The following is a 23,619-nucleotide window of genomic DNA, read 5'->3' as shown; positions in this document are numbered from 1 at the left end:
TATTCATAGAAAGAAAGCTGAAACTAAAGTTGAATTAGCATTTTCATAGACAGTATTTAGGCACCCAATATTGTAAGAGTCAATAAAACCAGTGGAGGAAGAGATAGTTTGCAGCTGTACTGATACTGGATTATGCATATGCAGCCATGAGTCATTCAATTAAATGTTTCATGGTTTTCAATTTCATGATTTGCAATATATTATTGTTGTGTAACTTGCAGCTCAAGTCCAAAAACAGTAATGGGTTTGCATTGGGTTTGAGTTCTATCGGAAATAACTGTAATTCACAGGGCGTGTGGGCTCCTGAGTGGCACAGTGGTCTAAGGCACTCAGTGCTTGAAGCGTCACTACAGACACCCTTGTTGAATTCATCTGGAGACTAGCCAATTGTAAACAACTCTTCTTACTCTAAAGTGCAAACACTAATAGCCTACTGGTGGATCCAGATAAGATCATTGTCAATGCCTCTTGTCTTTATTCGATCTGATTTAGGAACCAATGCGTTTACAAAATATCAAATGGTCAGAAATACCCACCCATTCTTGATCAAGATAACTTCTTTAACAAGAGGACAAAATAAGGAGAAATGTTTTTGTATTAGCTTATTCTTGACCACTCCTTGTCCACTACTTGAGCAAGTAAGTGCTGGCTCAGACGCCTGCTGCATCTTCATGATGAAATGGCATTACTGCCAGAAGGTCAGCTTCACTGTCAAGTCCCAAGGAAGGCTTTGCCAACCCTCATTATTTTATTGTGCAATTATAGCCTATTACACTCAGTTACCATGCAGATTGTGGCCACATAAAGTAGAAAATGACTACTTGGATGTCTGACACAGCCTTAGCGCTCTGGTATGATAAAGATGTTGATAGACATCTGGATCCAGGATCCAAGAGAAATTGGATTGTTGTTGAGTTGGATGATCTATTGTGCAAATACTCTGAGTCGAGATCAACTATTTTAAACAGGTCGTTATTACTTATTTCAACTGAAACGATACACTCACCTCAAGATTTAGCTGAGTAAGCAGCTGACGTGTCATTGTGTCAGCTGATTTACTACTACCAGTGCTTTGGAAATGGACAGGATGGAGCTGTGTTGACTTCAAAAATGTATATTTGACCAAAAGGTCTTGATGAAATGTGGGATGATTCAGTTCTCAGCAAGTGGATATGTGGAAAGCCCTGTTTGACTTTTGAATGCAAATGAATTAAAGTTGTTCATATTTGCTGCACATTAATTGTTTATTTTCTATAATTAGTGGCTTCACCTGTTATCACCTGTGAATTCAAGAGGCATACAAAACTCCATTATCATGATTTTATTGTTGGAGCTTTTATTGTAAATCGAATAACAGCTTTCACCGGTGCGGAACAGGAGTAGCCTACGCACTACGCAAGTAGGAACTGACGTGCATTCACGAGGACGAATGATGTGGCAAAAATCAAAGGGCGAATCGCAAAGAAATAGTACCAATGTATCCTTATCTCCCAAATGGTATGCTCCCTTTACACACTAGTCAATTTTCTTGGATTGTATAAAAATGAATAGGTTTCAATGGTGAATATCCTACATCAGTTTAATCATGATTAGAAATGACACTTTTTGAAACATGAATATCAATATTCGTCCGCCCCACTGAAGTACACAGCCATTTCCGGATTGTTTCTCTCCTCTTGAGCAGCTGCCACCGCCATTGCAGGTTCAGGGTGTTCAGTGCAGCTGCAGCCGTCCGTCATCAGGGGAAGAGCGCAAGTTAACAGCAAAAGGACGAATAAAATCACCATTACATTTTCATACAAGACTTCGAGTCTACCCAATTGGACTTTAAACTAGCTGTTCCCTGGTTGTCCGGCTAGGATCTGAGAAGAAGCCGTAGTTTGTTAGCATTACTTGGAGAATCGGGAGGAGAGCAGAGGAACCGTCATGGCTCAGATTCTGCCTATCCGCTTTCAGGAGCACCTGCAGGTATGTTGTCTGTTGAATGAATGGTAATATTTCGAAAAATATATAATGTATTACTTGCCTCATATTCATTGTTCTTTAGGACATCAAATTAACCGATAAGTAAGCAAGCGTCACTGATCTCTGAATGAAAAATAGCTCCGTCTCAACATAATGTGAGTTAGCTTAGCTAGCTTATGACATATCGTCGACCGGCTCCGTGGGAAGTTGACACATAATAGCAATGGATTATATTATTTGGTTAGATATCGTTTCTACCTAGTTATCTTACCCGGTGGTATGGATGGCGAGGTCGTTGGTAGGCAAATAAGCTGTTATTGTTGAAGCTAAAAACTAAAATTAAATCTAGTTAGCTAGCTAACCCGTAACAAACTCTCTAGTTAACTACACACGTATGTGTCGTAGTGGCAGCTAGTTAGCTACATTGCTAAGGAAATAATGCAATACCAATTCAGCAATACACCATCAATCGCAAACTAAGATGCCGGGTGGTTTGGTGTTGTCCACATATAACGTTATAGCTAACGATCGCTAGCAAGCTAGGTAGCTAAATTGCTGACTATTCAACCCGGGTCAAAGATTAGTTAGCTAAGCTAGGTGGCTGGTTAGTTAGCCAACGTTCTAACCCGTCACACATCTGACTTATCAAGCGATTTGATTTTGAATTTCCAACCCTTCATTTACACTTGTTCTTGCTCCAGTTTTGAAAAGGCTGATCTAGCTCAGCCAGCTGAGCGAGGTCTCTAGCTAACACCAAGTCTGACAGTCAGTACTCAATAGGCACCGTTTGTCTTTCCGAACTTAACAGGAACAATCTCCTTTCATTCATGTTGATTGCTAATACATTTTAGTGCTTTGCTGGTGGTAGTGAATGGGCATTACCTCCTAGGTACACACATCTTGATATTATGAGAGCATGTCATCAGCAGGTGCATGACACACCTTCACAGGAAAGCAGACTAGGCTTTCTTATGTTTTTGTTTGTATGAATGCATACTGACCAAAGATTTCTCATATCACAGATAACAACACGTTTTATAATTACTTTTTTCTTTTTGATATGAGACTCTTAAGCAGGTTCGCTGTAGCTTATGTTTAGTGGACGATCACCTCAAGCACTAAAATGCTCCACAAATGACACCTGACATAGATCACTGTATTTAATATTTTAAATATTTATTCATTTATTTAAATGGAACCTTTTATTGTACTAGGCAAGTCTGTGAAGAACAAATTATTATTTACTATGACGTTGGGCCAAATGTGCACCACCCTATGGGACTCTCAATCAAAGCCGGATGTGATACAGCTTAGATTTGTGTGCGAATCAGGGACTGTAGTGATGCCTCTTGCACTGAGATGCAGTGCCTTAGACCGCTGCACCACTCCGGGATCCTTGTGATGTCTGAGACCAATAAAACCAAGGAGAACTGTGTTTGTGGTTTTCAAATGACCATACCTTAGCCTGACAGGTTGTTACATGTCATGGTGACTATTGAACTCTGTCGGTCAGGTTGAGGAAGTGGAAAACTTTCATGCTCCTTGGAGAGCATGGATTGTGTCAAGACTTGGCTTGCAAGATCTGTTACCTAGCTAGTGAATAAATCAGTCTTTGGTGTTTTTGTGGAGCCTCAGATTCAGAACAAGACATGCGATCCGCCTACATCTTGGCTTGGGAAAAATCATTTGGTATGCTTTGTTTATTTGCTGCTACATAATGCATCGTTTGTTTGTTTTTACAGCATGTCTCGCACACAAAACCCGTTATTAGAAGCACAGCTGGATAGATTGTCACAGTCAGACTGACTTTACTACAATACTTCCATAGACACAAGCGCTGCTCGTGACTGAGACTACATCACTTGTGTTGTTCAATTGTGTAGATTATTTTCTACATCTGAAGAGGTACTGTTTTTGCTATTAAATTGATTCTACTTTATCTTCTCTATTCTCATGGATATTGTATTGTCTGAGTGGAATTGTTACTGTTATTCTCAGTATTTAAATCTGTGGTGAAAAATTATTATTCTCAGGGGGATTATGGCTAACCACATGGTGAAGGGAGGAAAAAAGTATTTCCCTCTCTGTCCCCCTCTGTGACTTTGAGCTAACGTTATTGGAGGGCTGTCCTCTAGATTTTGTTGTTGTTGTGCAGAGTGCAGACAGGGATGGTGACTTCAACACAAATGAACCCTACAGGAAGTGCCCCAATCATGATACCTATTATCCACTCCAGCCTTTACTGCTGCGCAGCACAGTGCACTCACAGCAATATCACTACTGTACCTGTTCTGTTGGCTACTGAAGCTACATTTGATTGGCCAACTTTAAATAATATAGCCGTGGAGTTATTCATACATCATGTCTGAGGTTGACAAGCCTGTGTAAAAGCCTTTTGTCTGTGGAATTAGAATGTACAGTTTATAGAGGGGAAAAGTCTGATGCCCTTGACAGGTCCGTAATTGCAGGAGTGGGTGTTACAGTAGATGGAGGAAGGTGGTACTGTTAGAATCTGTACTGGCTATTCTGTGCATTGAGCTCAGCTGGCGTTTCATTTATATCTGCAGACGCTGGAAGGCAGGGGTATCGTGCAAAAGATCCACCACCTCTCATGCATTCTGACTGAGAAATATTACTTCTCAGAATGATAGATTTTTGACTGAAATGTGTGTGTAGAATTCACATGGACCTGTGGTGCATTCTATTGTTTTAAGGCCATCTCAGGTTATTCTCAACATGAAAGCGTGTTCACTGCAAAGCCAGATAAGGATATTGTATTCACACAATTAATTGCATTAATTTGTTTGTGGCCTTACAACAGCTGCCCACAGCACACACGTTTAGGGTGATAAGAAGTTATTACTGAAGTATATATTCTCTGATTTCTGTGGCATTGGCACGTAAAGGTCATTGTGTGTGACTGATGTATACCATACGGGAGTCCAGCCACCATCTCTTATGCATGACCTGCATATGCTTTCATGCATGTTTCACGGCTGGTATGGAGCTGGGCATGAGCGGCGGATCATGCAGAATGTGCCACGTCCTTCAACTGGGCTGTAATTGGTAATGAAGAGCCAAGGGTTCCCTTTAGTGTCATTTACATTATAAAAGGCGTAGCAGAGGCCTACAGTGATCATCTGTTGGCCTCCCTGTCAGGCTTATGTCCACACACAGCCCCTCTTGAGTGTCAGGTATATGGGGTGGTTGGTATGAGGCTTCACACACAGGAGAGCTAGCTAGCTCCCAGGAAACAGTCAAAGCCTTACTGAGCCCATTGGTGAAGTGTGGTAACATGATCTGAGGAAGTCATTGACTAATCTAACGTCAGCCCCCCATATCTGCCGCCGTGACGTCACGGTGCTCCAGTGGGCAGGTGATGGATGGTTTCTCTAAAACAGCATAGTCACAGAGACCCAGCCAGCCAAGCTCTATCAGATCCATGACTTCTACAGATGGTCAGATATTGGCAAATTACCAGAATCTCGCAGTATTCTTCAAAGCACACGTGGCTTCACCCGTACTGACCCCACAGGCTGAGGGAAACCCATGGTTTAACTTCAATGCAGTGCTGCTGGCTGGGACACTGCTGTTTATCTCCCACTGGGCCAAGACATTAAAGATGGAGTCCGCAGTAGGGGGAAATGGAGCCGCTGGCCGATCCACCACCATTGTTATTGTTTTTGTTGCGGAACTGAGGAGCATCGCGCAGCATAGTCCAAAAAAATTGTGGTACATATTGTGCCACTCTGTCGCATGCGCAATTATGTTAGCAAAAAAAAGTGTTGGTTTACAGTAATTTCTTTGTTGTAATATCACAAACGGACATGGCTGTTTCACCACTAAGGATTCCAGCTTTAAAGCCTCCCACCCACTTTATTTGCTCTCCCCCTGCTGGTGTCCTGTCCTATCCTCACTCATCCGGGGCCACTTGCATAGCTTGCAATTTTATATATCAACCATTTACACAGCTGGGTGTTTAGTGAGCCCTGGCTGTGATAGATTGGGACTTTTCTCTCTCTAAGTAACAAGACCACTTGCTTGTTTTTCCAGGCATTATTTTACACACTCACATTCATAAATCCAGACACTAAGAATGTAAAACGCTGCCAATTGTGCTAAATTGTGAGTTGAGAAATATATCGAACATGACTGGAAAGCTGGGATCCAGCTCTTTTAAGTAATTGCAGACTGTTGTAGTTTAGGAATGTTAGGCAGTGACTGGGCTTATTAGAACACATTTAGTTCCATGCAGCAATTGGCTGTATGAGGCGTTGCACGCTCTCGCCACCTGACATTTGATGTTATATAGATAACAATAGCATTATTTAAAAAATTAAAAAATTGTGATTTGTGTAAATGTTTGTCTTGACAAGCAAGCAGCAACATGTAGTCCTAGGCCTACGTAAACTTTTATTTGCTGATAATGACATCGCTATGTAGGATGTCTGATATAAAAAAAAAGACTGAAAAGGTAGACTTTTATTCTGTGATTGTGGAATGCGTGTGCCAAAGTTCATCTCAGAATTGACAGGTTTCCCGTCTCCGCTGGGACGGGTCTGTCACTAGTATCCAGGACATACTGAGACGGGGCTCACTCGAGACAGAGAGTGAAGGCTTTGTCATTCTTGGCTTCGCTTGGAAATCAAATGCTGGTTAATTAATAACAAGTTTGAATGGTCATCATGAAGATTGTGATGGATTAAATACAAATAGAAAGGATTTTTAAAATATATGTTTTGGAGTTTGAAAATGTACTGGCCCAAGCAGGCTATATGAAAGCTTGATTAACTGGCCGGGTGAGCTCGGCAGATGTTGCCGGGGTAGCCCTGAATGTCGAGCACTGACAACCAACCATCAAACAGCAGCAGGGAGGCGGTGTAACCATTAGACACACATTCACATGCCCTAATAACTTGTGCCCCATGCAACTGCAAGAACGGGCCATTTTCAACACCACAGACAGCGACCCAAATGCCAGTGATTAGGCTTACTTGTGTACAGCGTTTCACACACACTGCCTAGGCAGCGCTACTGATTTGAGATGTATACTTACACAATACACACAAATGTAATAATAGTAGAGGGTGCTACTGTAAATAAACACTTACTTGTAAACAATTTCCGTCTGTCCTTCTGGGTAAAGACATCAGTGACTGAACCGTAGAATGTCTCCCTGTTGACCCTCAGTTTTAAGTGTCTTGGTCTCGATGCAATGGAGATGATGTCAAGGGATGAGTCATCCTTGATCGGTCCGTTTTCGACTATGTCTTCATCCGTTTCAGCACAGAAAATGACCTCTCAACAGATGCTGTTGTGGCTGGTACAGTGCGGACCAGCTGCAGTAACTTTGTTGCCTCGGGGATAGTCTTGTCAGGTCATGCTGGAACAAAAAGCCGAGGAGCTGTCCAGGTGATTTGTCTCGTACCATTTTGTGAACTGTACAATCTGACAAGATGAGCCTTAAGTCCTAACGAAGTCTAAGTACTGGTGTCGAGCTTCTGTGACTTTTTCTTTTTTTTTTTTTTTGCAGTCTACCAAGTCGACCAGATTTAAGTTCACCAAAGAGGTCAAACCTGTTTGTCCTCTGAACATTGACTTTGTCCGGTATGTTTTCGATTTGCCCCCTCTCTACTCAACTGATTGTCTGTTTACAACAAGTTTCGCAGTTCTGCTCGGATCGCTCATAGAAATTATCAAAGTATTATCGCTGCTCTTCCAGTGCTTTCATTGTTATACTGCTACGGGAGAAACCCATATCCATCACTTTGTTCTGTAGAACACGGTAGAGTGCGCCAGTTTCATTAAATTCCACCATAGACCTTGAGCACAAAGCAAACACAGTGGTGGTCTGTAAATGGGTTGCTAGCTTGTTTTTTTTCTGCAAAGGCATTTAGTAGTCCCACTTAGTTTCCCCTGGGCCTGTTTGATGAGCTGGCACTCATCGTTGCCACGAAATGCCAACTCTCATTTACCTTTGCATTGTGCATGCTTATGTTCCATCTCTGTTTTTCATTCATTGCAAGATCTATCCGTGAGCTGTAGGGCTGGCCTCGACTAAAAACAATCTTGGTCGATGAGACTCGTCCTGTTCTTTCGACCAATCTATTGGTTGAAATGTTTAAACATATTTTTCCATATAGACAGACAACTTATTTGTTTGAATAAAAACAACTACTTATGCACATAGCTTGTCTGATGCTTTAAGCACACTGGTTGACTAATAATTAAAACATACACATGACTTAAAGAGCCCGATGACAGAGTGCCTGTGTGACAGGCGCACACTGTCTCGCTCTCCTCCCTACTGCAGAAAGTGTGTATTGCGCTGTCCGTGCTGAAACAGCAACATTTCAGCCATTTAGTTTCCTTATTTTTTTCTGACTGAAAAGTTCTGTTACTGAAATCCCTATTCCCTCAACCCTTGCTCTCTTTACGTAAAACATGTAAGCATCACATGTATGTGACCCATAGGGCCTGACCTATAGCCCATCATAATAACATCAATAAATCGGTTATAACAAACTCCGAATGTGACAGCAAAATGGATGCAGAAGACATGAAAAAGAAACTCGAAACGGGCTAATGTTTACTGGTTCCTCAGGAGGGAAAGGGCAAGTCAGATCTGTGGAATATTAGGTGTGTGTGTGTGTTGCGATTTGATGTTCCAAACATATTGCTCAACACATGTCTGTTGCAGAGGGATGAGAGCCATGATAATCAAGTTTTGATCAGTCATGGAAATAAGTGCTTAAAACAAATTGTCTCCCTATTTAAAAAGATGGAGAACAAGCTATGAAGGAAAAATACTGGAGTTTTGGTGCTGGTACAGCCAAGTAGCGAAAAAAGTTATTTTGCGAGATTGTCAACGATCTGATACACTATCGTCAAATATCCTGATTTGTAACTATAGATTTGTTTTCCACCATCACTACGAAGTAGCCTAGTTTTATCATACTAGGGCTGTCTAGCAGAGCATAAACATAATTATCTCTGCTAATGCAGCATGAACAAGTTACAACCATGTAACCAGTTCAGCTGAAAATGAATGTTCAGCCTCAGTCCTCAAGGTCACTTCAATTTCTCCTCCTACCTAGCTACATTGTACATGACTGTGCTCCTCTCGTTACTGCCTTTAAGTCTTTATGCATTTTAGCATGGCAATAACCCTTGCCAAATGGCATTTAAATGAGACATGACATTTGACCCCACCAGTAAAAAACAAAAACAAACTTTGAATAGAATTTTTTTGCCCTGCTCTCTTTAAGACATCAACTTTAAAAGGTTTTTGTGGTCATCTTTAAACTCTCACCTGGTTACCGGCTGATATCTTGTGACATGCTTGTGAGCATATGGATTTGCTGAACACTTGACATTCCTCAGTGCAGGCCACCGGACTGTACAATAACGCAGCAAAGCATTTCACAAAAAGGAAAATAACTACCCGGAAACCAACCCTCAGTCAGCAGAACTGGCTTGACCAGTGGCTGGATTCCACTCTGTTCCTCTTACTTTTTCTCCCTTATATCCATCAGGCCAGGGCACCCCTTTTCCTCACCCCATGGTTGGTGCTGGTCAAATGTCCTGTGGTCACATGGTCGCGGTGGAGACAGGTCCAGCCTGTTGTTTCAGTCCGTGGGACAATGGGCTCCTGCTTCCTGTTGTGGCGTTCTAGAGCGGGTTCGGGCTGCAGCCTCTGCAAGCCTCAGCACATCCTACCCTTGACCTTCCTTTAACTCCCGCAGAACGCGGGGAGCTTTTGTGCTGAGCAAAGTGCCCGTGTTCCCTCGAAGGAAAAGAGGAAACGCTAACCTCGGGTTAAATTAGCAGATTAATTCATGGGGCAGGGGCTTCCTCTTATGAGAGAGCTTAAGAAAGCTGTTGGTCAACTTCAAAACATACAGAATGCTGTACATTACACCGGTTTTAAGGTCTCTGCACTGGCTGCCTGTGAGTTCAAGATTCTTCTTTCTGTTTTTAAATCAATCCACGATTGTGCAGCCCAATACATGTCAGACATGCTTTTAAGTGATGTACCCAGTAGGTCCCTGAGGTCCTCTGGCCTTTTATCTATCCCAAAGCCTAGGACCAAGAGGCATGGAGAGGCAGCATTTAGTTATTATGCCCCCAGCATCTAGAATAGCCAGAGTACATGAGGGGAGCTGAAACTGTGAACATTTAAGATCTTTAAACACATTTTTATCTTTGCTTTTCCTTAGGTTGCTTTTTAGTTGTCCTTCTGTTTAAAAAAAATCTTATGTATGTTGTGTAGCAAATATTTCAGCTTTTATTTTATTATTTTCCTGCAAAGCCAATTACGTTGCATTCCCTGTCTGAAATGTGCAGTATAAATAAAGTTTGATTTGATGATTAACATGGGGTCGGGGAAAGTGTCTGATTTGCGGTTTAGCCTAGTGGTCGTAACATAAGCTTTGATTAAGCCAGGGAGAGAGTGCAGTTACATGTGACTTGGATGCGCATTCGTCGCCGCTAGGCTCCAGCTTTGTGAAAGGGATTTATTTCCAGTTTAAGGTCACTGATTCTTGGTGAGTGAAGAGCGGACCGCAGCTGCAGTCGTGGCCACAGTGTCGCGCTACTGCAGCTTCTAGAGAGCTGAAGCGGAAGTTGCCAATGATAACACCAACAATTTCAACTGAGCTTGCAGATTTCTTGTAAACCGATTACTGATTTTCTAAAATATTTTTATTTTTTACAAACTGTCACTAAATTAAAACCCCTTATGAGATTTACTTTCTCTATGGAGTCTGTGCTGCTAATGTTAAGCTCTGTTCCACACAGTGCACTGCTGTAGTGGATATCCATTTGATCCAGCCACGCCAAGGCATCTGGAACCAGGAGCTGCTAGGCTCAGCCCTTATTAATAAATGATTGAGATGTGTCAGTCTACATTTGTTGTCGGCTTCCCAGTCTTACATAACAGAAGTATGCAGAGCATGCTCCACTGTAGTGCCATATAAGATCTATAGTTCGGGGCTTTCATGTCATTGTGACAGTGGAGTGGGAGAGACGGGTTTGTGGTGGTAATGGATGAGGAGAGGTTTGATGATGGGTGAGGAGTGACTTACTCTTGCCTTGTGGCAGTCTGTCTGCTTCTTCCCACAGAGTCAATAACCTGGCTGGGAGCATCACTCAGAATCATGCTCCCTCTTTTTCATCCCTCTCCCTTTGTTTCCCCCAATCTCTCTGTCTCTTCTCTGTTTCCCCTCGCGCTCTCTCATTATGCTGCCGTGGCAAAGTGAACTTGGACAAGGACACCCACCGGATAAATAAGCATGTCACGCTGTGGCGTCAGCCGTGACCCTAACTCTTTCTCTCTCGCTCTCTCTCTCTCATATCGTCCATCTTTCAAGTCTCTTTCCTGCTCTTTACTCACTTCTGTTACATCCTCCATTTACTCCTTTCTTTTATCGCTCTTCTGTGTCAAATCTCGTGGCATGTGCTTCCCTGCTGTGTTGGCGTACATGTCCATATTTAATGCAGTGATTCGCTGGAAATTTGCCAAAACCCGCCAATCCTGCTTGTGCCAAGGGGTAGGTAACCCAACAGCAGGTCTGTGTGACGAGAGGACACAGGCTCATGATTAAATGAGTGATTTTCCAGCCACCAGGTTGGTGTGTACCATGGTGTCGGTTTGTTCTGGTTTTACCCAAATGCCTCCTCAGTGATGTCATGCATGGCTATGTGGGGTGGGCTATGTTGGTGCCTGCCCAGCTTGCACTCATGTTTGCCTGGTCATGGACAATCTGTGTAGACAGACAAGCATTTTGCTCAAATCAAATGTTATGTCACATGCGCTGAATACAACTGGTGTTGACTTTACCGTGAGATGCTTCCAATGATGCAGAGTTAACTGTATTATACAATAGTAACACGAGGCATAAAATACACACACACACACCTTTTTAAGTGGGAGAACTTGCACAATTGGTGGCTGACTAAATACTTTTTTGCCCCACTGTATATTCCCTTTGATTTCTCAGCCATGGGAGTTTAGTATATTTTTGTAGGATGATTTGCGTGGGTCTTTTTGAAGATCATTGGTGTAATTCTCCAGGGTTTTGTCCTACAAGGCATCAGTGTCCATCAATAATAATAATTAGGTGGGTGCTCATTTATCCTATTTCACAAATGTACATGATTGTATAATATGCATGTATGAATTGGAAATGTATGTTTTGTATATCCCAACCACCCTTTAGACACTCTCTGTAATGGGGTCACTGCCAGAGCCTGACATTATCGAAGGCGACCTGGAGCAATTAGGGTTAGTTGCCTTGCTCAAGGGCACATTGACAGATTTTTTTTTCATCTTGTCAGCACGGGGATTAAAAATATTGCAATTTGACTTACAATATATACAGAACAAAAATAGAAGGATAGAAGGAAGTCAGTCAATTTAAATTTCATTAGGACTTAATCTAGGACCTAATCTATGGATTTCACATGACTGGGCAGGGGAGCAGCCATGGGTGGGCCTTGGAAAGCATAGGCCCACCCACTTGGGAGCAAGGCCCAGCCAATCATAATTTGTTTTTCCACTACAAAAGGGCTTTATTACAGACAGAAATACTCCTCAGATTCATCAGCTATCCGGAAGGCTTGTCTCAGACGATCCCTCAGACTGTACCGCAGATGAAGAAGCCGGATGTTGAGGTCCTGGGCTGGTGTGGTTACATGTGGTTGTGAGGCCTGTGGACTGCTTTTTGTGCATATGGAACATTTCTGGGATCCTCTATTTCATCTCACTTTACATGTTGTGTTTATTTTTGTTCAGTATAGAGCAAAACATTTGGGTGAACTGTTGGAATCATAAAATGGAATGATTTCTATTTAAAAGTGAAGTAGGAAGCGGCATCGTTCTTGTTTGGAATCGGTTGACTGCATTTGACCTAACAGCATGCCAACTTATAGTGAATTTAACAGTGGGGAGGAGGAACTGCGCCGCTTGAGAGACAGGGGGTGTGGCTCGGTGTGTGTGGGAGGCAGCTGCAAGAGGAGGAAAAAATGTTACACCTGGCTCAGTGACGTTTTAAAATATTGCATGTGATATAGATCTCTTGCAATTTTTGATTTAGCAAATGTGAATTTGATTAATCCTATATCCGAGCCACTAAAACGGGTGCGTTTCAAACACATCATAGTCCTGTCATCACACTGGTTTTATAAATGGAATCTCTTAAAGAATGTCCTTGAATCTGTTGAAGAATTGTGGTAGTATGTGTTCTGGGCTTGGGTAAAGTGACGGTTATCTCTAGGGAGATGGTAGCCTTCGTTGTAGTGTGTGTGCGCGCGTTTGGCTGGCTGATGTTACCCACAGTGAACAGACAGGCGGTTCTAAATGTGATCATGTCGTTACTGAGGGATGAATCGTGTTTGGCTCGGGGCTGCAGGTCTCCATTGTCTACTGTTCAATTCACTTAGTGATCGTTACTGCTTTCGCACTTCCTACGCCGTGTTCCCTACCACCGACAAATAGCACCGAGGTCAAGGGTTCCCTCCAGCCAATGAGAGATGGTTAGACCCAAGATGCAGTGATGTCATCAGGGCGATAGTAAATAGAACTCTAAACTGGAATGTACAGGAACTGATGTGCAACTTTCTATAATAGAATTTCTACCATACATTTAGATGGGTATCTATCTCCTTTTGTCCATTCTGTTATAATGATAAAGGAGAGTTCCCTCTTCACCCTGACCATTCTCTTTAAAATGTCATTCCCATAACAGGCTCTTAAATTACTTTTACCAAAGGTTATGGCTATACTGACAAGATGCATGTCTCTCCGCCCTAACAATGGGAGTCGTTGTCCTCAGTGGCAAGGCTGGCTATCTAGCGCCCGCTTATCCTTTTTCTTTCGATTGGTGGCTACATCTCATTGTAATCCTTTTTTGTGAATATTCGATGAGTTTTGTTGACGTTAACCGCCTGTATTCATTAGAGCGATGAGGCTAGTAGCATAGCATGCCATGAATATGCAGAGCCATCTCAAAGCCGACTCCAATATAGATTTTTATTGAAGTTGCCAGGATCTCACGTCCTACTTATCAGTACACTCGTAACAACATAAGCACTACAAAACTTCTGTTAGATCAAATAAACCACACGTAGCAAATAAGCCATACATGTTTTTGAGGTTGACCAAATTCGACACTCATTAACCTCCATTTTAAAACTCCTTGCTTGGTTTTGTGAAACAATGAAAAAACGCCACATGCTGGAGGGAGATTTTCAGCCAAGTTGTGCCTCTGTCTTCCCCTCTGCTTTTACACAACTTTTGAGTCTACTTCCATGACTTTTGTCTTGTGTGTAGGGTAGATGGGTAATTGAAAAGGAAGAACTGAGGCTACACATGAGTGAAAGAATTCGGTGCCTGCCTGGTGTGGTTGTGGAGTGTGACTTACCATTGATGAAGGTTCAGGTCCTGGATTTGTTATACCACATTTCCAGGAAGGGTTCATGTTAGCTTATTAGCAGTGGTCTAGGCCAGGGGTGGGGTATTGACCCATGTGCTTTCTTTTCTTTGCTATACCCTCGGGCCTCATTCAGTCAAAACCGGTATCTGTATTACCTGGATATTTCAACAACAAATGAACATTTTACCTGTGCACAGTGTGCAGCAAGAGAGCATGTTTGAACTGTTTCAGATTGTCAGACCGAGGCCACATGGTTTTGTTCAGTAGGCAACATTAATCCGATCAAGATGTTTTAAATCCAAAAATAGAATGTATTTTTACCATTAACCCTTAAACCCTTAAACCTGGCTACTGGTTTTGATTTGAGTAGGCTCGGTCTCCATGCTTGTGCTTTGTGTACACTCCAGGGCATTAGCTAGGGGAAATCCAGTGGTAAAATACCTGGAATTACTGGTCTCCCATTTGCTTTGTGGGGAGGCATAAAATTATTTGCTTACAATTTAGGAATAAAGATGTATTTTAAGAAAAGAATGAAGCTGTCATCTGATATTATGTGAAAAAAGAAATGTCTTTGAATAGTTGTTGTGAGCCATGGGGGGTTGTGCCATACAGCTGTGTACAGAACAGTTCTGAATCAGAGATGTGTACTGCTTGGCGTAACAATTACATAACGCCTCCCCCTGACCCTCTCTGTCAGATTCTATTCTTGTCAGTTACCATAGCCGCTGCAGGCGCTGTGGCACCTCCAGCCCTGTGTGTTTCTGTGTGTCTTGATGGAGAGCTCCCTGTTTTTCTCCTTCACTTTAAATTCGACTCCCCTCAATGTTTTATTTCTTTAACCTTTTAGTTAACTGGGCAAGTCAGTTAAGAACATTCTTATTTACAACACCGGCAAAACCCTCCCCTAACTCTGACGACGCTGGGCCAATTGGACGGGACCCTGGATCACAGCCGGTTGTGAAACAGCCCAGGATCGAACCCGGGTTTGTAGTGAAGCCTCTAGCACTGTGATGCAGTGACTTAGACCGCTGCACCACTCAGGATCTCAAAGCAAAGTTGGTTTTGGCTGCATTTCAAGTCTGAGCAGCTAGATGGATGGATAGAGGCTGAGGGAGAATCCTCCATCTAATAGCCCTGGAGGGAGAAGGAGCGCCGTGGCCCTCAGAATCAATGAGCCTTAACCTAGACATATACCTGCAGGTTGTAGACTACTACTACCCTGTCAGAATCACAAACTGACACATGCCTTGCAGCCCAGTTCAATGTACACTCCCACATTACTACACAAGTAGTATGAGGTGAGAACGTAAAACAAGGTGAGAAAGACATGCTCAACTTGTCCTCAGAAATAAAGGGTCACCAAATGTGACGGTGAATAGTGATAGATCAATGCTAGATGGGCCCATGGGCACAGTATGCCACTTCACCCGCTGCTACCCTGCAGATGGCCGGTTGTTGCTGTGTCAGGGTTTCTATGAGTCAGTGTGACTATGTTGTGTAGGTGTTATGCCTGGCAGACACAGGGTGACAGAGTGGTGCCTGCGAGGCAGCTTGTGTAATGTTGTTGATCTGGCCTCACGCAGGTCTTTGTTATTGGAACACGAGTTGACTCCTTGTTTTCCTTCTCATGCAGGCTGATAGCCTCTGTATGCCATGTTGTCAGCAGTGAGTTCAACAACAGATCAGAGCAGGACTTGCTACTCAACTCAAGCTATACCTGGCCTTGAGAGCACCTATGTTCCTCTGCAGGAGCTATCTGGACCAGCTTTTCAAAGAGCCTCAAGAATGGGGTGTGTTGGCATCACAATGCCTCGTCATCATCAGACATACATGTTTGGCTGGCACACCTAAAATGTACAGCACATGATTACACGTTGGAGTTCTAATTGGTGTTGTCAGACCATTATTATGAGCTGAGCCAAATGTAGTATGAGATTGTGAACCGGACTTTGGAGTCCACATTGAATAAGGGCCCAGACGTTTTGCAACAGAGTTACTTAGTGGTGAAATGCTGCCAAATGAAACGTTGGCCAAGGATCACTCCCCCTTCCCTACTCCAGTCCTAGAGACCATGCAGCTCTGCTCTGTTCTGATCGTCTCTGTTGTGATCGTCTCTGTTGGGGTGCTGCGCGCTGTCAGGCTCAATGTCATCACCAGTCACAACAGCACCACCACCACACCCCTTTTAAGTACCTTGTGCTGCTGACCTGATGTTAAATCCCTGGCATAACACTTGTTTAGCCACCAAGGCCATTCATTCATCCCATGTGCTGCTACTGCAGATAACCACATGACCTGTAGATACTGTTGTCAAGCTTATTACCATCAAGTGAACTAAGTAAGTTGCAACATGTGGAAGAGTGAAGACCCTTTGATTGTCTTCCAAGTATTTCTGAATAGTCTTCTGTCTGAGTGCCCCTTCCCCATGTTCTTTTCCCACTTCATAGCCAGTCAGCCAGCACCAATTGACAGTGGAGTCAGATGAAAATGTTGATGTTTGTAGAAAAGCAGTGTGCCTGTGTGTGAGAGAGGCTGTCTTGCTATTGATTGGCTCATTATTATAACAGTACGTTCAGAAAGTATTGACACCTTGAATTCTTCTACATTGCGTTACTTTACAGCCCTAGATTAATACATTTTAGTATATCTATGCACAATACCCTATAATGACCAATCCTGTCTTGTAGCTCTACGGACAATTCCTTCAACCTCATGGCTTAGTTTTTCAATTGATATGTACTGTCAACTGTTGGACCTTTTTATTTGTGTGTGTCTTTTTCAAATCATGTCCAGTCAATTGAATTTACCACAAGTTGTAGAAACATGTCAAGGATGATCAATGGAAAAAGGGAAACACCTGAGCTCAATTTTGACACTCAGAGCAAAGGGTCTGAATACTTATTCAAACAAGTTATTTCTGTTTTTTATTTTTAATACATTTGCCATAACTTCTAAACCTTTTTTCGATTTGTAATTATAGTGTTTTGTGTGTAGAAGAATGAGGATTTTTAAAATGATTTAATCAATTTTAAAATAAGGCTGTAACATAACAAAATGTGGAAAATTGAATGGGTCTGAATGCACAGTGTACACATGCACACACTCAAGGTATCCCTGTCATTCCAGCTGGCAGTTTTTTTTGTTCTTCCTACTACTCAGGTAATTGATAGCTGAAAAGCTCCTAATGTTGTCTCCCCCTCCCCCCTAGCTCCAAAACTTGGGGATCAACCCAGCCAACATCGGGTTCAGCACCCTGACGATGGAGTCTGATAAGTTCATCTGTATCCGAGAGAAGGTCGGCGAGCAAGCGCAGGTGGTGATCATAGACATGGCCGACCCCAACACGCCCATCCGCAGGCCTATCTCTGCAGACAGCGCCATCATGAACCCCGCCTCCAAAGTCATCGCACTTAAAGGTAAGTCGGTCGAAACTGACAGTCTGAATTTCATTAAGCCTTCATTTAACCAGGATACAATCCCTGGGAAACAATAGGATTTGTCAAGTTATCTGATGTACAACAGACCTACCATTTTGTACACTTGTGTTGATGTTTTTATTGATGCAGTACAGACACATTTAACCCTTAATGGGCCTGCCTTCATGATTCAGTTTTGACATGTTTGTTATGTAGCCAGCAGATTTCTGTCAACAACCAATGTCCATTCAGTGTTGAAGTAAACATCTGTTTGTCCACATTCATACAGTTATTTCTATTCAGTTTTGTAAAGTATATTTGATTGTCCCAGACATTAGTCTTACTGACCTATGACCCAACAGTAGTGTAAGTCTTGTTCAGCAGCCATAATTGCTTTGTCTGTTTTGTTATGTTATGTTATGTTTTGTTTTTGTTTCTCTGTTTGTTCTTTTTTTTACTTTTTTTTTTTTTACTGCTTTCTTGTGTATGCAGACGGTGAGTTAAAATTTCAGTACAACAGAGTTGTGGAAGTTTTAAATCCTGTTTTTAAATCTGCATTCAAACATCCTTAAGACTTAGTTCAAGTCAACACTGCTCACTAGAAACACTTGCACACACTCATTCACTCTAGTCTCTCCTTTCATATTAGACATATCATCACCATGTTATCATCCAGCTTGGGACTGACTCTCACTGTTCCAGTCCCCTTTTACTCTATTCCAAACCCTGTCTATGCACACAGATGGACATAATTGTGAAAATACAGTGGCAGGACACATTTTTTCATACATGCTATATTTGGTGAACCTATGTTTAAGCTATTATATAACTATTAGGCCAATCTAAACAGGATTTATCTTTCACAACCTTCTAGCTTGAATGTTGGCATTACATCAATATTGTTTCTTAGATGTACCAATGACTTAGTATCTGTTTGGGGTGGAAATATTGTGGGTTGACACAAATTTGTTGCTTGCCATTTCGATTCCCTCCCCAGTTCCTGTGTTTGAATCTGTTGTCCAAACCCTTGGGATTCAATGGGGTTCACTACCTTTGTCATAAGAGCTGTGTAAGAGTTTAGGTTATGTATTATCCTGAAACGAGACCACATAAGTTGTGGGTAAAGCAGTAAGTAGATGTGAGCTAGGTTACTCATGATGTAATCTGATTATTTTATTGAGAGATTTAGAATTCCCTCATAACTAGCTAACGATCACTGTAGATCTGTGCTCCTCCCTCTGTTAGAGGCAGTGAACGGGGCCTGGGTGATAGTGATTTAAATCAATGTTTTGTATTTTGATGGTAGCTCTGCTCAGATTTAGGTGATGTTGCATGTCCAGTGAGTCTTCCTCTGGTATTCTATCCTATCAGATGATGGTGTAGATATAGCAAGTGTACATTTCAGGCCAGAAGGAGTATGGAGATGATGAATAGGGCCCCTCGACAAGTTAGAATGGCCCAGAGGGCCGAAAAATCAGATTAGCCACCAATTGATTGGTCGTTAACGTAAAATAGCCTTTGATTGGTTTAAACCAGTAGATTTAATAAGAGTCATGCTCCTCCCTGTGGGTCCAACACTTCCCTTCTCCACCCCCATCCCTACTGCCAATCCTAATGTAATTTACACTGGCCCAAACCACTTAAACAAACCTAGATTGGAAATATTTCCCTTCAGACAGACCTTCAGACAGACCGACACAGACCCCATCTATGTGACCGTAGTGCTCGGGGTGTGTCCTCCTAGCTTCCCGTCTCTCCTTCTTTCTATCGTGACCCTGCGTTTTCCCTGACTGCCTGGTTTCAGCAACCAGTAATATATCTGAAAGGCAAATTTTCTAGCTAGTGAGTGAATGAATGATTATTTCTGAAATAGCACAGTACCGAAGGGCCAGTCATCAACTTGGAGTTAAACATTTTTTTTATACCTTTGAGGGTAGGATGGCTGTGTCAATACACAATGTTTGGAGGAGGGACTCATTATTAGTCTGTGGCTACAGCCAATAGGCCTATATACGGATTTCAGGAGTAGCTATAGTCAACAATTACCTTTAGTATTACTGTTACATGAAATCTTGTTTTAACCTGCAATTTAGTTTTGGAGCCCGCTCTTCATTCACAAACATATGACCAAAGGACACAAGTTGAGTGGCAAATGTGAGAAAAGGGACTTCCAGCGCCTAAGATGGTAAAAAGACTCATATGCTATAAAATGCCATTAAATGATCATCTCATTTGAAGCAGAAAGCAGTTGTGAGATTATACTGGATTAGCAGGCATGACTTTTTTCATTATTTGGCATCTCATTCGCAATAATTTGTTGTACTGTAGGACGGAATTACAGGTTGTATTACTATGTAGTGGGAAACGCAGGGCCGTGGTCTTCTAGCATAGTAGCATAGCTATCTCTATCTAACTTCTCTTCTTCCTCTTCCCTAATCTGCCCTCCCTCTACCACCGTGCTAAATCTATCATGTGATGGTTTAGTGACCCTGGGGGATGGGAGAAGCAGAATATGCACCATGCAGATTCTCACGTGCACCTCCAATTGCTTAATCTGGTCTAATCAAAACTCACTTTGTTAATTTGGTTCATACTTTTAAATGGGGCTGCCGATGCTGTAATTGGTGCACTGCAAACTATAGTCTGTGATGTTTATGATTATGAAGCCATGGCTTTGGTATCAAAAACTGATAACACAGCAAATAATTATTTTGCAACTTTTGGAAATGAATTGCTATTTTGCTTTCGATAAAATGAACAGGGAATACAATAATTAATGCTTCTTAATAAAGCTTTAACTGACTTCACCCAAAACTAATCAAACAAAACACAGGTGAGTAACCTTTTCTAACCTACCCATCATTGATACACTGAGTACACCAAACATTAGGGACACCTTCCTAATATTGAGTTGACCCCCACTCCCCCGCACCGTTTTCCCTTAGAACGGCCTCAGTTCGTCAGGGCATGAACTCTACAAGGTGTTGAAAGCATTCCACAGGGATGCTGGCCCATGTTGACTCTAAGGCTTCCCACAGTTGTCAAGTTGGCTGGATGTCCTTGATGCACACAGGAAACCCAGCAGCGTTGCAGTTCTTGACACAAATGATTGCGCCTGGCACCTACTATACCCCGTTCCAAGGAACTTAAATATTTTGTCCTGCCCATTCATCCTCTGGATGGCACACATCCACAATCCATCTCTATTGTCTCTCTAGGCTTAAAAAGTGACATCAATAAGGGATCATAGCTTTAATCTGGATTCAGCTGGTCAGTCTGTCATGGAAAGAGCAGGTGTTCTTAATGTTTTCTATACTCAGTGTATATAAACAAAGTAAAATAACATCTAATAATGTACAATGGTACAGGCTTAATCAATATTGAAAACCTCTTTTTCATTGACTTTTTTATAAGGGCGTCCTTTTACAGTAAGTCCCCAACCACTCTGTCAACATACCCTTCCTTTCCCTCTAATACTGTCTAAGTATTAGTCCTCTTCCTGTTTTATCTTATAATTGACCTGGATGCTGATATGTAACATTTTAGTGGTCTGTGTTTCATTTCTTTGCTTAATCTCTCTGACTGGTGTGTCATGATGTCCTTCTTGCCTGATGCTCTCTTTGGGCCATAACTACCATTTCGAGCTTGACTCTCATTACTCAAGTGAAATTTGGCATTTACTTTACCTTTCCCTCAGTCTGACCTGTGTGTGTTTGTGGCACTCTGACCTGTGTGTGTGTTTGCTGACTTCTCAGAGTAGCCATAACGGGTTGTTCTCCCATTCGATGCCTCTCTCTGCTCCCTCTGCCCCCCTCAGCTGCCAAAACCCTTCAGATCTTTAACATTGAGATGAAGAGCAAGATGAAGGCCCACACCATGACCGACGACGTCACCTTCTGGAAGTGGATCTCCCTCAACACAGTGGCACTTGTGACTGACAATGCCGTCTACCATTGGAGCATGGAGGGGGACTCCCAGCCAATCAAAGTCTTTGACCGGCACTCCAGCCTGGCGGGCTGTCAAATCATCAACTACCGCACTGATGCCAAGCAGAAGTGGCTGCTGCTCATCGGCATCTCCGCACAGGTTACTGTCTTAGACACGCACACAAACACACACTAACTCAATGACAGTGAATATATCTAATCACACACATACATGCATAGCTGTGCACTATCAAACTCTACTAATTGCTGTAGCAGAGAATGCCATTACCCTGTAATGAACATAAAGAGCACGTGTTTTCTCTGCAGCAAAACCGTGTGGTGGGCGCCATGCAGTTGTACTCTGTGGACAGAAAGGTGTCACAGCCCATCGAGGGCCACGCCGCCGGCTTCGCCCAGTTCAAAATGGAGGGCAACACAGAGGAGTCCACACTGTTCTGCTTTGCTGTGAGAGGACAGGCCGGAGGAAAGGTAGGCCAAAGGACCTGGGTACTGAGGTTAGGGGGTGATATTGGGGTTGGTTGTTGGAGATATTACATTTTTTCTTGACAATACTCAGCTGGCAAAGCTGGTTGAAATGACATCATTATAACCAGATTACAACAGGTTAAATTCTAGCTGTGTTGATGTCATTGCAGCCAGTTTTTCCCGCTGGCTAAGCACGTCATTGTAGATGACTGTAAATTACATTGTTCTCTAATGGTTCCTCTCTATTGTAGTTGCACATCATTGAGGTGGGCACCCCACCCACAGGGAACCAGCCTTTTCCAAAGAAAGCAGTGGATGTGTTCTTCCCTCCAGAGGCTCAGAATGACTTCCCTGTGGCCATGCAGGTACATAATAGCAATGTACTATACTTATCACTCTAAGACCAGCTGTACTGCACTGGCGTGGTTATGGATCTGTAATAATTGCATGCTGGGAAGGCTAACGTGAAAAGAAAAGTAGTATTGTTCGTGTCGGCAAAGTAATGTGAGAAGGGTATTAGTGTTAGCCAAGGGAAGCCTAGTAGGTAGCTGTGGACTTTACTTAACACTGATAGCCACTGTTGACCAAGGACACCCTGACATTGTAGCACAGCACATAGTGTCTTCAGAGAACGTATTCACACCCCTGGACTTAGTCCACATTTTGTTGTTACTGCCTGAATTCAAAATGGATTGCATTTATTTGTTTCACACCCATCTACACACAATACTGCATAATGACAAAGTGATTTAAAATTTTTGTTGTTGTTGAAAATGTTAGTTAATTTATTGCTGTACAGAAATTGAATTCGCGTAAGTATTCAATACATGTTAGAATCACTTTTGGCAGGGATTACAGCTGTGAGTCTTAATGGGTAAGTCTCAAAGAGCTTTCCACACCTAGATTGTACATTATTTAACCATTTATTTTCAAAATTCTTCCAGCTCTGTCAAATTGTTTGTTTGATCATTGCTAGAGAACCAATTTCAGGACTTGCCATAGATTTTCAAGCAGATTTAAGTCAAAACTAAAAGCAAAATATGGCATGAGTTTTAGGTTATTATCCAATCGAATTCATCTCCCAGTGTGTTGGGAATCTGTCTGAACCAGGTTTTCCTCTAGGATTTTGCCTGTGCCTAGCTCCATTCCATTTTTTTATTGTGAAAAACTCACCAGTCCTTAACGAATACAAGCATACCTGTAATATGATGCAGCCACCACTATGCTTGAAAATATGGAGAGTGGTACTCAGTAATGTGTTGTATTGGATTTGCCCCAAACATAACACTTTGTATTCAGGACAAAAAGTGTATTGCTTTGCCACGGTTTTAGCTGGATTACTTTAGTGCGTTGTTGCAAACAGAATGCCTGTTTTGGAATATTTGTATTCTG

At 42.4% G+C, this 23,619-nt stretch overlaps 1 protein-coding gene across 2 annotated transcripts in view; it reads left to right on the top strand.

The window, feature by feature from the left end:
• The first annotated feature begins 1,663 nt into the window (after positions 1 to 1,663).
• The window catches only part of LOC112257850 (clathrin heavy chain 1), a 64,850-nt gene continuing 42,894 nt past the window's right edge, over positions 1,664 to 23,619 (top strand). The window contains exons 1-6 of one of the 2 annotated variants that reach the window (XM_042326827.1): positions 1,664 to 1,968; positions 17,608 to 17,815; positions 18,308 to 18,310; positions 21,633 to 21,901; positions 22,069 to 22,230; positions 22,479 to 22,592. In XM_042326827.1, coding sequence (XP_042182761.1) covers positions 1,927 to 1,968; positions 17,608 to 17,815; positions 18,308 to 18,310; positions 21,633 to 21,901; positions 22,069 to 22,230; positions 22,479 to 22,592 — 798 coding nt within the window. In that variant the 5' untranslated portion in view covers positions 1,664 to 1,926. The remainder of the gene's footprint in view (positions 1,969 to 17,607; positions 17,816 to 18,307; positions 18,311 to 21,632; positions 21,902 to 22,068; positions 22,231 to 22,478; positions 22,593 to 23,619) is intronic. The other variant, XM_042326828.1, reaches the window with a different exon arrangement.

This window comes from Oncorhynchus tshawytscha, linkage group LG09, assembly GCF_018296145.1.
Source record: "Oncorhynchus tshawytscha isolate Ot180627B linkage group LG09, Otsh_v2.0, whole genome shotgun sequence".
NCBI classification, from domain to species: Eukaryota; Metazoa; Chordata; class Actinopteri; order Salmoniformes; family Salmonidae; genus Oncorhynchus; species Oncorhynchus tshawytscha.
Note: the sequence above shows the minus strand (reverse complement) of the source record. Positions and strands in the feature narration are given on the sequence as shown.